This window comes from Hemibagrus wyckioides, linkage group LG23, assembly GCF_019097595.1.
Source record: "Hemibagrus wyckioides isolate EC202008001 linkage group LG23, SWU_Hwy_1.0, whole genome shotgun sequence".
NCBI classification, from domain to species: Eukaryota; Metazoa; Chordata; class Actinopteri; order Siluriformes; family Bagridae; genus Hemibagrus; species Hemibagrus wyckioides.
In genome coordinates this window covers 13,046,612-13,064,804 of record NC_080732.1, presented here as the reverse complement: position 1 = coordinate 13,064,804, position 18,193 = coordinate 13,046,612, and the positions used below count along the sequence as shown (strand labels likewise).

The 18,193-nt window shown below is 37.9% G+C and overlaps 2 protein-coding genes across 3 annotated transcripts; both read right to left on the bottom strand.

Moving 5' to 3' along the window:
- Positions 1-2,842: 2,842 nt before the first annotated feature.
- Positions 2,843-8,261, bottom strand: glipr2l (GLI pathogenesis-related 2, like). 2 transcript variants are annotated; one of them, XM_058377026.1, is made up of 5 exons: positions 8,123-8,261; positions 5,661-5,769; positions 5,457-5,560; positions 3,953-4,030; positions 2,843-3,517 (listed from the first exon to the last, which is right to left on the bottom strand). In XM_058377026.1, the coding sequence occupies exons 1-5, from the start codon at positions 8,157-8,159 to the stop codon at positions 3,357-3,359; spliced, it is 489 nt and encodes a 162-aa protein (XP_058233009.1). In that variant the 5' UTR covers positions 8,160-8,261; the 3' UTR covers positions 2,843-3,356. The 2 variants fall into 2 exon arrangements, with proteins under 2 accessions (XP_058233009.1, XP_058233010.1); XM_058377027.1 differs by lacking the exon at positions 8,123-8,261 and adding an exon at positions 6,307-7,035.
- Positions 8,262-12,090: 3,829 nt separating this feature from the next.
- Positions 12,091-17,810, bottom strand: LOC131343933 (uncharacterized). Its single transcript, XM_058375814.1, has 3 exons — positions 17,420-17,810; positions 16,058-16,148; positions 12,091-13,433 (listed from the first exon to the last, which is right to left on the bottom strand). Exons 2-3 carry the CDS (start codon positions 16,069-16,071, stop codon positions 12,578-12,580), a joined length of 870 nt encoding a protein of 289 aa, XP_058231797.1. The 5' UTR covers positions 16,072-16,148; positions 17,420-17,810; the 3' UTR covers positions 12,091-12,577.
- Between the last annotated feature and the right edge of the window lie 383 nt (positions 17,811-18,193).

The window sequence follows — 18,193 nt, the reverse complement described above, 5'->3', positions numbered from 1 at the left end:
GTATCTCTTAATCAAAATGAGTTACAATACTTTTAGAGACTAGTCATTTGTCTCTACAATAACCTGTGCCATCACTTAACACACTAAGAGTTTTTATGAACCAAACAGAATAGACATTTATATTGCCGAACACTTTGTGATGGGATGCCAGTCCATCACAAAGCTACAACTATAATCAGCTCTCTATAAATGGAAGTCGAGCCAGAAACCTGTTCTATTTTAATAATCATGGAGGAATCAATCCATAGTATCGGTAAATTTCACTGTAATATGTGAAAGCAGTGACAGTGGCAGAGGGGAAATAATATGATGCATATGAACATAAGGAAAAACATTCAAGCTCCTAAGGATCCTATGATCTTCTGGGTGACACCATATATTGGAAAGATTATAAATCATTACGTTACAGCTGTTTAAAGACTCTTTACTGAGTATGCATGTTGTGAATAAGAGTCCTCAGATGAAACTCCAAGCAAAAGATGAAACAGGATGAAACAATGAATGCCAGACTGTAAGTGTGCACCTCACTGGTTATTTTAATTTAGACCAAGGCATAGTTACCCATGGGATTTCCCAACAAAGGGGTCCTAAAAATAGGACTTTCACTTTGTATAGTGCCACAGAGAAATACACAAACAAAAGAAACTTTGGTCAGCGACGCAGCTTTCAAGTTTATTGTCATCTGCATAAAGAGTACTTTAAGCATCTAAACACTATGAAATTCATGTGCTACTTTTGTACACTCCTACCCAAACACAGTGCAAAATGATAAGTAGTTTTAGTTTTTTCAACTAAAATAATAGTAAACAAACATGCAGTCATTAGGACATATCATATGAGGTAACATATTCTAGATGGCTGCTCCCCACCTGTGTGAGGGGACACCACAGCAGACCAACTGATCCACACTTGGCACAGGACACCCTTCCTGACACAACCCTCCCAATTTTATCCAGGCTTGGGACTAGCACTGCATCCAGGGGCTAGGGTTTGGGCACTGGCTGGGAATTGAACCCGGGCCTTCTGCATGGTAGGTGAGAAACCTACCACTGAACCACCAGCACCCTGAGGTAACATATTCTGGTAACAAATAATAATGATATTGTTTGAAAAATGTAGCAATGTGTATAGTCCAAAGGTGTTATAGTAGGAAATATTACACATACAAGGACAGTCATAGTCTGATTTTGTTTACCACTGCTTCAAGGGGAGTAGGTCCTCAGTGATGTGAACAATGAGGAAATTGAAGCTATTGACCCACTCCACATCAATCATGATGGTGTTGTGCTCTCTTTCCTGTCTCCTAAAGTCCAATACAAGCTCCACGGTCTTTGGGTTGATGTTGACTGAGAAGTGGTTTTCCTTGCACCAGTATATTAGGATGTGCACTCTTTTCATTGAACTTTGGAGCTGTTTGTGGTTACCCAGTCGTATGTGGAGTGTTGAGGTTCAGCAGGATGGACATGTTGCTGCCAATTCTTACCACCTGGCATCTGCCTGAGGGGAAATCCAGGATCCAGCTGCTGGGAGTAGCTCAGGGTCAGAGTTTCATGTAAAGCTTGGAGGGAGCAATAGTATTGAGTCCACAAACAGCATTTTTACATATGTGTTCTTTTTGTCCAGGTGGAAGAGAGTGTTATGTAGGATGAAGACCGTGTCAGTGGAGCGGTTGCTGCAGTAAGCAAACTGCAGTGGGTTGAGTGAGGCAGGCACCACAGAGCAAATGTAGTATCTGATGAGCCTTTCAAAGAATTTGCTGACAGCGAGAGCCAGAGTGCGGGTGCCAGTCGTTCAAGCTGGTTTCCATAGATTTCTTTAGTACAGGCACAATGGTGCAGATTCTGAAACATGTGAGGACTATAGACAGGGAGCAGAAGAGGTTGAAAATGTCTGTGAAAACACCAGGCCTGTGCATTGCTTTAAGGATGCGGCCATGGATGCGATCTGGACCTCCATCCTTTCGGATATTCCCCCGTCGGAAGGATCTGGTTACATCCGCTACAGAGATGGAAAGTGTATTAACCTTCACAGTATTGGCCGCAGGAGCTCTCTCCTTGGGGGCAAGGTTGTTTGCTTCAAAATGAGCATAAATAGTTTAAGCTCTTCCAGTAGAGAAGCAGCAGTGTTCACAGTTCGATTCTGAAATCATGTGCAAATTTATAATACTATGCAACCTGTTCATTTAATCACTGACCTTCAGTAACATTAGGCGGGTGGAAACCCAGTGTACCCAATGTAATTAGGATGTTAAAAAGTGATTGTGGTTTTAAAACATCAAGGAAATGAATTTCACTATTCAGATCAAATTTGCTTTTCAGGCAAATGCAATAAAGTAACACATATGACAATCTCTAACGGTAACTAATGTATTTTGGGGCGTATGAAAAGTGCCCGAGATGGTCAGACAATGGCAATTCATAATTCATGAACATTAGATCGCAGATTTCTCCTTGTAGAGTTTCTCAAGCAGTACAGATCAGCAACACATCACTTTACAAAGATATGATTTATTTGTAATACTACACCACTTTGGAAAGTTGGAGAGACAGAGAACAGAGTGTTTGGCTAAAGTCTGGTCTATTTCTGCCAAGTGGTCTAAAAGGTTATATTGGGTACAGATCAATGTAGTGTGAAGAAGACAGGCTGGGAGATTTCTCTCAGCCTGTAAGCGAAGGCCTCCATCGAAAGGTGAATTATGGAAACTAACAACTGTGAGGTTACACAAGTCAGAGAACATCGTGGTTATAAAAGATCCTGCTTCAAAATAATACTAAATATATACCAAAGTACTAGTGCGATGTTAGTAATGAAAAGTAAAGTTCAGAAGGTCACACAGACAAGATTTAAACAGCTTAAATGTTTTACTTCTGTAGGTCATCCAAACCACAACTGTGAAACAATACAGACAAAACAGTGGCTTTTTCTCTGAAGTAAAGCAGACAACATTTTAAAACATCCCAGGTGCTTATTCAGTGTTAAGCTGTGATACTGTACCACTTTTATTAGGCCATTTAGAGTTTCACCTTGAATTTCACCTTTAGTAATAATACAAGAGACTGTGTGTGTGTGCGTGCTGGGGGATGTCTGAACTTACAAGTCTAAAAATACTTAGGCACATAGAATAGTCCAATAATCCTACAATGATCTTAAAAAGTCATTCCAACTTTCATGTTTATTTGTGAACATGTACTAAGTTTAGTATTAAAAACAATTACGTATTAAGGCCAATCAAACTGTAAGGCATGAGAGCGTTTGATAAGGCGTAGCCCTATAAGGCTTCAGTTCACTGCTTTCAGACTCCAATTTGCCGTAACAGCCCGTGACCTCTGACCTCTAGCTCCACAGACATTCCAGGATCAGCTCTTAGAAGGCAGGACATTGGCTTGGAAGTGGCCCTGATTAGTGATATTCCCAGCAGGAAAGTAGCGAGCCACCACAAACGTAGAGCCATCGGATGCAACAGCTTTACCAACACCCAGCTTCTTTGAGCTCTTCCACACCATCGCAGTGAAGTGACCTGAGCAGGAGATGACACGTAGGTTACTTAGAAGTACGAGTGCATGCTTGAGCAAGCGTCAGAATGTCTGACTGACTTTGCAAGCGAGTGCCTCTAATATAAACGTCACAACTGCTATGTGACCACAGAGCTAAATATTTATGCGTTTGAAGAGGATGTGGAAAGAAGAAGATAGCATTTTCACATCTTAAATGTCCTCTTGCTCAGTTTTCCTTTCCTTCCCCTTTTTTTGTATCCTTTATGGTTTGATAAATTAAAGTCATCATGTGCTGGTAGATAATGCTCAGGCAGAGATGACACAATCCAACTGCTTTTAATGAGTATGGCATGCTGGGAGATATTACTCATCAACGGTTTTGCTCAATGGACATCCTGGGAGTGGGGGGTATTTGAAAAGCGTTATTTGGATCAAAAAAGCAAAAAGAGTATGCTTACCAGTTCCAGAGGTAAATCCAGGCTGGTTAAAGTTGTACTGGTTCACCTCATTATACCAGCGATCAGTCACATCCTTTCCTAACACACAACAAAATTATGAATAATGACTCATATCTATCATAACAAATGATTTCAGAATACAAGCAAGTATCTGGCATTCACCTTGAATTTAACTGAAATTCAGGCCCCATCCACACATTATATATATATTTCTGCAGATTTGTATGTGTTATGAAAGTTCTAGGACATTTATCATGACTCATGACAATGACTCTTGGACATTTATCATTTCACTTTGTTTCTTATACTCTTTTAAGGAACCACCACATTAGGATAACACACTGCATACACACTACTCCCCAGAGCTACAAACCACAATGTGAAAGCTGATTTTGGATAAGATTCAAGTCTAATCTTAAGCAGTAGTTTCACCTCATTGTCAGTCCACAACTATGAATCCTTTTCTTTTTTTATTTTAATTTAAAATTGGTGATTTTTCGCAATTCTCCCACTCTACCATTCAATACACAATAGACTTATTCTTGAGTGTTGACAAAGTATTATGACATACTATTGCCACATAATGGGCTGGGTGCTCATGTGGTTTAATAAAAAGGAAAAGAAAAAAAAAAGCTAGGTTTTCAAATACACTTTAAATGGGAATCAAATGGAAAATAGGTCATTGTGTACTATATGTCTCACAACTGACTAAAACCCTGGACGCAAATCTCTCAAATGCAGAATGGATGAATTCAGAAATATTGAGAAATATTGCATAGAATACAGTGATGTTTTATAGTGGAAATGAAGCATTAATGGAATATTCTTGACCTTGCACCAATCAATCAAGGACAATTAATTAAGTAAATTCTACCAAAAATAAGGATGTACCAAATCTAACAAGTGGTGTAACTGTCTAGCGCTGTTCATATTTAATTTGCAATATATAGACAAATATGGCAAATTAATTATTTTAACATTGCATAAATGAATCGAAACATTCCACTTAGTGAATAATAGCCAGTGATAATCAGTCCTGACCAATGAGGAATCAGATAGATAGAAAGATAGATAGATAGATAGATAGATAGATAGATAGATAGATAGATAGATAGATAGATAGATAGATAGATAGATAGATAGATACTTTATTCATCCCAATGGGAAATTTACACAGTAAATTTATATATAGTCAGAGTCACTCTGTCTTTTTTTTTTCTTTTCTAACTCTTAATAAACTATATAATGTATGTTTGTCACACTTTATGAATCATTCTGGACTGGTCAGACATTCCATTCCACTTAGACAGCATCTTAACAAGGCTAACATGGAGACTGTCACTACAAAATCAGTTCCAGCTGTTGCAAAGAGAGGAGCAGACAGGAGGGAAGAAGGAGGGGCAGATTCTTGCCATGACTTGGACAAAACCTCAATAAGACTTCTTTTGTTAGAATAAGAATAAGAAACAACATTTTTGTTGTTCAACCAAACCCATATTCATACCTGTTTGATCATAAGATGCCCAGGCTAGATTTTCTCCACAGTTTCCTCTACTGGATTCAACACTGTGTTTTAAAATCCTGGTGCTAGCCAAACTCTCAGAGTATCTACGTTTGTGGGTAGATGAAGAGTAAATTAATATGGTGCAAAAACAGATCAGGACATGATAATAGCAGCAGACATTAATGTAACGTACTACTCCCTTACCTTGCTGCCTCTCTGCAAAGTTTGTTGCTGAGCTTTAATGGCGGCGCTTGATGCTTCTTTCTGTACTCATTATGACACTTCTGCACCTCCTCATTGAATATCCTCGAGGCTAAGAGAGAGAGATAGCCACAATCGCAATAGTAAATGGTACAGTGGCAGTGTATAAGATGGCACTAAACACTTTCTTTATTAAGAGTGCTTTCATATAATAGAACACTGATCATCCATTTCATACAGTGTGTATGCTAGGCATCCCACATTTTCACATTAAGGCTCATTTTCACCAGATTGGGCACTTAGCACTTAGGGTACTAGAGCTTAGCACCAAAAACTAAACAATGCCCCCTTTTAATAACAATAGTGGCCTGTTTAAAGACCTACTGCATCATACTAGATGCTGAACAATGCAGTGACTATGGTCTCTTTCTCTCACTCTCTCTGTCTCTCTCTCTCACACACTCTCTCTCTCACACACACACACACACACACACACACACACACACACACACAAACAAACAAACACACACAAACACACAAAGCAAGCCAGTGAATAAAAAATGCACATGTCTGTCTTTTATGGCAAATTCCTCTGATTAAACATGAGAAAACAATTACATAGGATTCTGAAATGAACCATTTTTCTTACCTGACTTGCCCATGATGAAGAATATTTGCTTTCCTGGCCTTGTGCTTATTCACTGCTCTTGGAAGCTTCCACAGTCTCCCTCACCCTTTCTATTTCGCTCTCTCTCACTCACTCTCTGTCTCTCTCTCTCTCTCTCTCTCACACACACACACACACTCACTCACTCTCTTTCTTTCTCTCCCTTCTCAGACTTCCCTTCTTCAAGTCCTGTTGTGCTGCAGTTTTTGCTATATCTTTCTTTACCATAAATACACACACAACACAGCAGACATTTCAAAACCCACAATCTAGAATGTGAAAGAGCACTACCTTTCTCTCCTGGTCACATTCCCTCTTATTTCAATCTCTCTCTCTCTCTCTCTCTCTCTCTCTCTCTCTCTCTCTCTCTCTCTCTCTCCTGGTCTTTCTGTGCATGCTAAGAGAGAAGGAAACCTCTTCTTTGATTACATCATCAGTGTGAGCCATGTGACCTTATATGGGGCTGGCACGCCTGCTTTCACATGCAAACAGTGATCCACAGCACAGCTGTAGACTCACACAGAAAAAAGTGGTGGGTGTGTGTGTGTGTGTGTGTGTGTGATCAAACTAGGGTCAGATTCCCAGAATTGCAGACTCCCAACATGTTATTAGAAAGAGCCATGAGAATGTTGGCAATGTCTGCATCTTTTCTTCCTCTTTCATTCTTTACACACATTATTCCTCATCTGTAGTTTAAACACAAACACTTTCCAAGCCTGAAAAATATCAGGGGGACGGGGGAAGGGGGGCGGGGGCTGACTGAAAAACAGATCACATATTCTTAGTTGTCAGGTAGAATGTTGTTGACTGTAAATTTGATGATGCTGTATTCAGAATCATCAAATAAGAATTCAAATAAAATATAGAAAATTCTCTAATATTTTGCCTGTATAATGCTGCATGAATTGTTCTTGTCACATTCATCAATGCAAAATTAGTTTAATTTAACAATATGGCTTCCACCCGCGTTATATAGCATCTCATCATATTTAATTTACACTGAAGTACAGAGTTCAGCCTAGTACAACACAAAGCGGCTGCTCTAACAAGGCAATGGATATTATTTGGCTGACCCAAACTATTCCATTTCAAGCACAATGATGGTCTAGATAACCGACGTCAAAAAGGCGTCAAAAGGCCGTCGATCAGTTGCACATGGGTGTGAACATCTAAGCTTATCAATGCATACATCCTGCTATCTTTATAAACACATTTGCTCTAGGAAACGCTTATTTCTTGTAGTTTCTAGGCTCTGGGGTTGCTGAGTCTAGTGCACTCACCAGACTGTCCCAAACACATTTTGAAACGATATATTAGTCTTACTATTGAACTATCATCAAAATGTGTCTTTTGTAATAATGCTGTTCAGCCCATTTGCACAGAGAATTAGAAACTCTGGGTATATCTCAAACAGCTTCCTAGTTGCCTAGGTGGTGACTCAGTATATGGTGTATAAAGGTTGGGGCTCTGGTAAGGACCCTGGCTCACTACACATCGGACCACTAATAAGTAAATTTTATAAATCATTGTAAAATCCCAAACATATACTATATATATATATATATATATATGTATATATATATATATATATATATATATATATATATATATATATATATATATATATATATAGTATATGTTTGGGATTTTTTGATATATATATATATATATAGTATATGTTTGGGATTTTTTGATATATATATATATATATATATATATATATATATATATATATCGTGCAAAATCTAACGTCAGTAGATCATTTGAAAGCTACAAACAACAACAAGAAGCTACTTACATATGTCACTGGAGTTGGCTGAGAGTTGTGCCGCCATTTTTTAAGAGGTTTCAGAAAATATGTCGCCACTTTCAGTAAGGGAACATAGTGAACATAGACACACCCTAATTTTTGCGATGCAATGTGTGATTTTCAGTACACTAGAAGTATTTTCTGACTGCGAGAGACAGCCCCTAAAATGGCCGACTCCCCCGATCAGTGCCCTAACTTCTGAACTAGGGAGCTGATCGAGACAAAGCATGTCGCCAAGCATTAATAAGATTCATTCATTCATCTTCAGTAAGGGTTGCGTAATATTTGTTCATTGTTGTTATTCTAAAGCATATCAATGGCAACGGATATAAGAAGAGATGGTCTGATGAGCCTAAGCACAGGACTAGTTAACTAGTTATCTTCCACTACAGTTAGCTCTTAGTTACTAAATAGTGAAGAAGATTAATGCTGGCTTTCCATTAACACATATTCTACTTGTTTTAAAAAGTACACTCACCATACACCTGTACACCATGATGTGGCTGCACTGCAATGCATACAAACATTCACATACAGGTCAGTTAACGTGTACATCAGAATGGGGTGAAAAATTATATCTGACTTTGACCATTTCATTGTTGTTGGTGTAGAGTTAAGTGCATTTCTGAAACCGTTGTTGTCTTGGGATTTTCTTGCAGTCTAGAATTTATATCCGCAAGTGGCGGTTCTGCTGCTGAGAATGGATTTTTCACGAGAGGTCAGACAACTGCATCCAGCTGATTGGAAAGCCGCAGTAACTCAAATAAGCACACTACCGTGGGCAGAAAAGCATCTCTGAATGCACAACACATCAAACCTGGAGGCAGATGGGCCACAACAGCAGACCAGCCACAACGGATTCCACTCCTGATGTGTAGGAATAAGAATTTGAGGCTACAGCATGTAGAGGCTCACCTACACTGGACAGTAGTCTTTTTCTAAGTGAGCCTGAGCCATTTCTACTAAAACTCATCTGGTTTAAAAATCCGGCTGTACACTGATACAATGAGTGGCATGGCTCTAGTATAAACACACACTGTGTGTTACAAATGGGGATGGAAGAAGCTTATGTCATTATTCAGGGTGTCTTTTGAGTGTACATTGGCGTGGACACACTCTATCCTTTTCTCTTTATCTACAAGTAGCATGCACACCCAGACACATTAGTAGACACACCCACACATTCAATAGGAAAATGTTTAGGAGAATGTGAGAAAAGGTAATATATATATATATATATATATATATATATATATATATATATATATATATATATATATATATATATATATATATATGCAATGAAAATTTAAATGTAAAGAACCCAAATTTGTCTCAGATTAATGAACTGCCATCATATACAGTTGTGAGATTGGGCAACTCTTTGAGCTCCATCTACCAACATGCAACAATCATGACTACACTAAACTCCACATCCCAGAACACTCTTGTACTTCTTTGTACGCAGTCTCTGGACTTCTGATTATACTCACCTGTTCCCAATCACACACTCTCACACTCACGCACAATCACACACAAATCCTTTATTTCACATGTAGTCACTAGCACATATGAAAGTCTTTCCTCAGTTACACTCCATCCTGACCTTACCAAGCTGAGTATCTTATCTTGGTTTGGCTGGTTTTTGACTATTGTGTGAAGTATTTCCTTGTTCCAGTGTTTTGCTTTATCCTCTGGCTGCTATTTGCTAATCTCTTGAACTCTGCCTGTTTTTCACCTTTGGTGTTGCCTGAAGTTTTGGATCCGTTTGCCTTTTTCCTCATTAAAACCGCTCAAACTACGTTTTCATCCTTTCCGACTTTCATTACCTGACAGCAGTATTGTTGATTTTGGATTCTGATCCAGATTTGCCCTTGCTTTTTTTGGCAGACATGCTTTTTAATGCTGATTTTGGGTTCATTTATAATAATATGCACAAGTTTAACAAGAACTGGACTCCGTTCTCTAATAAGGCTTGAGGTGTAATCTTTAGATATTAGATATGTTTTGCAGCAATAATTCACCCCCTTAAACTTGTTAGTGTTGTGTTGCAAACTGACTTTTTTACCATTTGCTTTACACAATAGGTATAGCATTTAAATGTGGCCATTTTTTTGTGTGACACAGACAATGTTGCTTGTTATTCATGAGTTGAGGATGACCATGACTTCTTTTGGATCTGGTACTGGAAGGTTCTTCCATGTGTAGATGCCTGAGCTTTCTGAATGGATACCAGCACACCTCATAATTTCCAGATCAAGGATCATGTAACTGAATATGCAGAATTCTCTCATGAGGAAGTAGATGAGCTGCTTGGAGAAGGTCCAAAATCTGCTAGCCTAAAAGAGATGAATGATAGATTTTCAAAATTTGGCGAGTCCCAGACTTTGAGCACTTCCTGCTGTTCAAGCAGAGTCTGCTAAAGGTGTCATTGGCTTTGGCAGTACTACTGATTGTCCGCTCCGGGTATGGCTTGCCAGGCACAGGCAGGAACATGACTTTTGTCTTTGTGGTGCTAATGAATTTGGCGCATGATGAGAAGTGGTCCATCACACTCTCTGTACCTCCTGCTTTGTACTGCCATTTAGGGTAGAGGACCACAGGTTCTTTCACCTGATCAACTGTATGAACCCAGAAAGGCTCCACTACAGGAAGCCATCATGACCACATGTGAATCTGCTGCCAGTAAAGATTTCATGAAGGCCACTCTTTTCAGTTACACGGTGAATGTTGGGCTTATGGAAGACATATTTAGGGTAACAGGGAATGATTTCTTTTCCCAGGTAGCGGTGTTTACTGTTGTACTCTCTCAGCTCAGTTAGACCGACATGTGCCCCATCACAATATGTGTAGTAATAGCCTCTGGAATTTTTTATTTGTCAGGCATTTTATTTGTACGTTTTACACAGCCTGTACTAACTGAAAATGTGAATGTACCAAAGTGCTAGAAACATAGTGTTACAGTCATGCATTATTGCTGCTTTGAAATGTTTTAATGTTCTGGTGGCTCAATGCCAGTACTGACTATTGATCTCAAATTAGCTTTGTGAATCTTTGTGAGACATCTATAAACATGAAGAATTCCATACTGGGGCAATTCTGGCCAGAAAAAGAGTCAGTGTACAACCCCTAATGTTCAATCATTATTCATATTGAAATCCAAAACACAGTCTCTTCTGAAATTGCTGTGAACTTACCTCGGCTAGGAATGTAGAAAAATAATAACAGTACTTTACTCATTTAATAGAGATATTAGAATCTACAATCCTTACTTTATAATATTGGGATCTGTGTACATTGCATTTTCTTGGAATATTTTATTACAAGATTGTATTTATATAATCACGTTGTTTGAGATGCAGCCTGCACTACTGTCAGTTTAGCTATTACTGAAAATTAATCCTCACCATCTGGCCAATCAGAATTACGAATATAACAGTGCTGTCTCATATTAGTTTTATTCTAATAAACTACAGATCTTCAAAAACTACAAAAGCGAAGTTCTCTGATCAAAAAAGTCTGTACTTCTGCCTCACAGACAGATAATTTTGGCCATGGCATAGGGGAAGAAGAATCCTGCACTCTCACCACCGCAGAACATGTTCAGTTCCCCAGCACGGATAAAACTGATCGACCAGGGCTTCTTCCAATCCTGGGTTGTGTCAGAAAAGACTTCCAGCATAAAACCCATGCCAAATCGCTGATCCGTTGTGGCGACCCCTAAAAGGAGCAGCTAATAGAACAACTTTGAAGGTCTAATTAAAAATATAAGGATTTAAAAGTATGTTCTTCTAAATGAAAGTATTCCATTCTAATAATACATAAGAATAATAATAAAGTATAAATACTCAAATATTTTTCACCCCTGAACACCACTTAAATTACTTGTCCACCCGTTATGCATCTGAACACCACATTATCAGTTTAATTGCACAGATCAGACTGTACTCTAAATTTTAAAAGATTCTCCTCATTATTTTTAATGCATTTTTGTGTCAATGAGCAAAACACACACAGCAACAGAACAGAACAAATGTACTTTTAAAGATGCAAAAAATACCAGGATACCAAAAACATTGACCAAAGTAACAAATGAAATGTTAGCTGATATACATTAGAATAACAGTGCTGACACTGAAGACTCCTTCCATAAAAGTTGAACATGTTACAGAAAGATTCACCAAATCAACAATGCAGTACTTGTATTATAAGAATGTATAAACATAAACATGTCATTTGAATTGCAGCCTGCGCTGTCGGAGTTGTTGTTATAGAAAATGAATCAGTACCTTCTGACCGATCAAAACTGAGAACAACAATGTGGCATATTAGTTTCATTCTGATTTTAATGAAGTGGTCTGGGTGTTCGGGTTCGAGTTACAACTTTTGTTTAACTACAGAATCAAGACCAACCACCTCTGAACAAAGATCTGAATTTGTTTTTCAAAGATTAAACTTTCTTTTCAATTTCTTTACTTCTTCCTGAGCCTCTTTGACAGACATTTTTTCCTCTTTGTTATTTAACAGATTCACTTGTGCTACCTCACATACACTCAAGTGTTCTAATAGCTGACTGCGATCTAATCGCAGTACCCAGTTCTTCTTCATGTGGAAGGCCACAGCTACTTTATCCCATACAAAATATTCTCTCCTGTCCAGTGGACTGGCATTCCCTACATCATCCTCATTCTTCTCCAGGCCGTATTCATAATTATCTGAAGGTGACTGACAGTGCCAGGTCATTGTCTTTTGGCTGTACCCACACAAATCAGTATCAGGCTCAATATCAACAGGTAGGCGAGGATATTTCCTATAGTGCCTCATGTATTGTGGATGCACCAAAACAGAATAGACTATTTCTTTCCTGTAGAGCTTGGTGTCTAACACACGTAGAATCGGAGCAGTTCTGCTGCAGAACTGCTTGCTGTATTGTTTCAGGAGCTCTGTTAGTCGAAAAGTGAAGCGGAAGTTGCCATAACGGGATTCGGTCTGGAATGCAGGAGAAGTAGCGAAAGGGTTTTGTTGCATTGAGTCATCAGATATTGAAAGGCTCCACCACAGGTAGCCATCATTACCACCTCTGAATCCACTGTCAGTGAAGATTCCATGAAGGCCACTCTTCTCAGTTACATGGCAAACGTTGGACTCTTGGAAGACATATTCAGGATAACGGGGAATGCTTTCTTTTCCCAGGTAGTTGTGTTCAGGGAAGTCCTCTCTCAGCTCAGTTAAACCAACATGTTCCCCATTACAATATTTGTATTTAATGCCTTTGGTACTTATGCCATCCAACCATTCTCTAAAAAGAAACAATATTGATTTTAATTTGTCATACATTTTATCTGTACATGTTTTACCTGTCCTGTACTAATTGAAAATGTGAACTGACATAGATTTGCATACACTCAACACAATGATACAAAGTGCTTCAAAACTGCTGTGAGACTGTTGTATTGTCTATTACCTTTACATTCACAAAAAAGGTCACAGTGTCAATGTACGCAGAATAGCGCAAAATAATATCAGTATAGATTTAACAGAGAGCTGTAAATGTGTAGTGTGGCTGGACATTTTGATAAAGTAAGATAAATCATTAAAATCCCGGCTCTAACTAATAAACTTCATTAGGGTCCAGCAGCCATCACGGGTCCCCTGAAAAATGTTGGCTTATAACCGTATATAGTTCATAAAGATTAAAATATAGTCCTTTAATTTGACTAATCAGATATGCATGTCATCAAGCATATGTGTATGTCCTGCTGAATCTGTACTACATTCTACATATCAGCATTTTCAATAGGCCTGTTTTTAGTGGTGTATAATTTAGATATATTACTGAGTACAGCAGCAGGTTGAAAGCTCTACATCTTAAACATAATGCTGTAGTTGTAGCTTGTCATTAACATACCCCGAATAGGAAGAAACAAAGAAAAAGCCCTCAACCTGGAATCAAACATAATAGCATTTATCTATCTATCTATCTATCTATCTATCTATCTATCTATCTATCTATCTATCTATCTATCTATCTATCTATCAAATGAGGTAATGACACTGAGCTTTATGTGCTATGGCTTGTGAATTTTAATGTCACTGTTAATCAGTAACACTAACAGTTTAAACATAGCAGTTATATTTCAATTAAATCATTGTTATTATGTTATTTATTTAATAATTATGTAAATTATTTAATATATCCGTTTTCCCGTATATTCAGCGTTTACAGCTTTGACTACATTAGTGTGGTTCACAGCGCCATCTACAGGCAGGAGATTGAAACTACTGGACCTTTTCAGGTGTAACGGAATCTCTTTAAAAGAAATTGGTGATCAAGAACTAACTTTATCCTCGTGAAATAGTTATTAAATATTAAGAACGGAAGTGCTCCTCAAAGTGTCTATATCTCTAGTTCATGTAAATCATTAAAATTTTAGAATTTCTTGCTAAAAGTGATTTCGGGGCACTGGTATTTTCACTGGAATCTTCTCTTCTACGCGCTGTTCAATGAGTCGAACATTTAAACCGATTCACTTTGATTCTCTCAGTGAGTCGAGCATATAAATTGATTCACTCTAATTCACTTAGTGGGTTGATCATATAAACTGATTCACTCAATGAGTAAAGAACGTATATCGATTTTCTCTGATTCAGTCGGTGAGTCGAGCATGTAAACTGATTCAGTCGGTGAGTCGAGCATGTAAACTGATTCAGTCAGTGAGTCGAGCATGTAAACTGATTCAGTCAGTGAGTCGAGTATGTAAACTGATTCACTCAGTGAGTCGAGCATGTAAACCGATTCACTCAGTGAGTTGAGCATGTAAACTGATTCACTCAGTGAGTTGAGCATGTAAACTGATTCAGTCAGTGAGTCGAGCATGTAAACTGATTCAGCAAAGTGAGTTGAGCATGTAAACTGATTCAGTCAGTGAGTCGAGCATGTAAACTGATTCAGCCAGTGAGTCGAGCATGTAAACTGATTCACTCAGTGAGTTGAGCATGTAAACTGATTCACTCAGTGAGTTGAGCATGTAAACTGATTCAGTCAGTGAGTCGAGCATGTAAACTGATTCATTCAGTGAGTTGAGCATGTAAATTGATTCAGTCAGTGAGTCGAGCATGTAAACTGATTCAGTCGGTGAGTCGAGCATGTAAACTGATTCAGCCAGTGAGTTGAGCATGTAAACTGATTCACTCGGTGAGTTGAGCATGTAAACTGATTCAGTCAGTGAGTCGAGCATGTAAACTGATTCAGCCAGTGAGTCGAGCATGTAAACTGATTCACTCAGTGAGTTGAGCATGTAAACTGATTCAGTCAGTGAGTCGAGCATGTAAACTGATTCAGCCAGTGAGTTGAGCATGTAAACTGATTCACTCGGTGAGTTGAGCATGTAAACTGATTCAGTCAGTGAGTCGAGCATGTAAACTGATTCAGTCAGTGAGTCAAGCATGTAAACTGATTCATTCAGTGAGTTGAGCATGTAAATTGATTCAGTCAGTGAGTCGAGCATGTAAACTGATTCAGTCGGTGAGTTGAGCATGTAAACTGATTCAGTCAGTGAGTCGAGCATGTAAACTGATTCATTCAGTGAGTTGAGCATGTAAACTGATTCAGTCAGTGAGTCCAGCATGTAAACTGATTCATTCAGTGAGCTGAGCATGTAACTGATTCAGTCAGTGAGTCGAGCATGTAAACTGATTCAGTCAGTGTGGGTCGCGCTCTGTTGTACTGTGTAGTAAGTTTTATTTTTTGATTCTCTGTTTTATTTACTCTATTTCACTTTTTTTATTAACATAGAAGGAAAAGAAACAAGTTGATTTTATGTCTTGTATCTGTGATTTTTTATGATAAAAAGCGGTAGTGTCTTCTGCCTGGATTTCGAAACCACACTGAAAATATAACTTTATAAATGTTTATTTTATTACCTTACGACAGCCATGGTCACCTCTTCTTTTCTGTCCTCAGTGTACAAACAGGAAATGTTACAGCTTCCTCCCAGCCCCTGTAAACTGATGGCTGATTTTTGGCAAAATTTACAAATTAAAAAAAATATATATCTTAAAATATTAGCAAAAGAAGTAAGCTAATCTCAAAACCCAGTTGTTGTGATGTCAAAAGAAACAAATCTAGGCAGTTCTATGAAAATCCCCAAATGCTGACTCTGCACGCATCTTTTTATACCTTCGTCAACACATTACATAAGCCGCACTAATATTTCCTGAGGTACTTTCCTACTCTATAAAACCTTCGCGGCACAACACACCCTTAATCATTATTCTAAAAGCTTAACACATGATGGGTTCATGAAGAAATTCTTGGCCACTGTTCTGTAAGGAAACTATCTAAACCTGCTAAGCTTTTCAGTTTATTAAATATAATCACATGTACTTCAGATACGTATGTTGATCCTATTACCTTTCATTGCACTTTCCTTTACTGAGTGTCTTTTTGGTGTTTAAAATCAGAATCACATCATTTTATTTCTCATATACATTTACATATGAATTTGTTGTCGTTGTTTGGTCAACAACACGATACATTCAATACAGTACTCAACACACACGTCAAAAATTAACACAACCCTTTCTTAATACGCAAATATCACACCTCAGTTGTAGTCGTAATTTATCTTACACTTGGGGTGTAAATAGAATGCAATATTTAATAAATACAAATAATAACACATTTTAATATATTATTAACAATTTCTCTTACTTGTATAGACAATATTTGTGGTGATTAATAATAGCTGCAATAACTTTTTTAAAATGTATAGAGACGGAAATAAGGAGGAGGGGAATTGATAGGGAATCTATATAGAAAGAAAGAAAGAAAGAAAGAAAGAAAGAAAGAAAGAAAGAAAGAAAGAAAGAAAGAAAGAAAGAAAGAAAGAAAGAAAGAAAGAAAGAAAGAAAGAAAGAAAGAAAGAACAGACCGGGTATCATCAGGTAAATTAGCAATAAGAATCACCAGTCATAAAGATAACAAGCAGTTTCATCTTTGTTGTACCAGAAGGAACAAATCATCCTTTTTTTAGTCATCAGAGAACACTGTGGTGTTTTACACGTCTAAAATGGCCGTTGAATTTGGTAAATCTGGTGAATTTACATTCAGGTCTGACATCAGAAATTTCCGAGTCAGCCGAACCAGAAATGAAACTTTGAGGCATGCCCGAACATGCCTATAAATAAACCCAGGCAGAAATGATGCCAAAAATTCAACCAAAACCTGATTATGTTTTCCATTCTTTGCTGACTAAATCCTCATACTATATATTATATACTCACCAAATGAATGAATCAGATGAGACTTTTGGAGCAGCTCTTCTGATAAAACAACAGATTGAAACAGTGAAGTTTAAACCAGTGAAAAAACACAACACAGCTCCTCCTCTTCTGATGACTTATTGCTTCCTCATCTGTTTTGTGCACCCTGCTGAAAGACCCTTGTTTTCTAACCTGTTGAAAGGAAGACTCAGCTTCTGAATAAACAGATATACGTATTTTTTTTCTATTAAAAGTAAAGAGATGTCAAGGACTAAAGCTACCTCTGAGGCTTGAGGCCTGATGTCAAAAAGTCAACATTTTATTAATCAAACAAAAAGTCGAGTAATTGAGCAGAGTAACTGTTTAACAAAGCACTGGTTCATCTTTTTATACAGTTCTAAAACACAGTGATCTCACCAAGCTAGATTTTCCCTCTTTTTATTTGACCACACCGTGGCCCCACACTACATTTTTTGTCTAATGCCCCTTTAATGGTGGTATGATACCACCAGTCTTTCTCTCTGTTTTTTTCTTGAAGTTTATCTTTCTATTCATCCGTTAGTCATCTTGAAGCAAGTCACTTTCTACTTTGTGGCATGGAAGTTATTGTGGTGTCTGAAATTGTCGTTCAAAGTCGGCTGAACGTTTTTCTCACCAAAAACAAAACTTTGAGACAGCCCAAGCCTAATGAGAAATGAAACTTTGAGGCATGCCTGAACAAAACCTTATCACGATGCCAGAACTTAAACCAAAGCTTTAATATTGTCCAATTTCTGCTGAATAAATCTACAGATT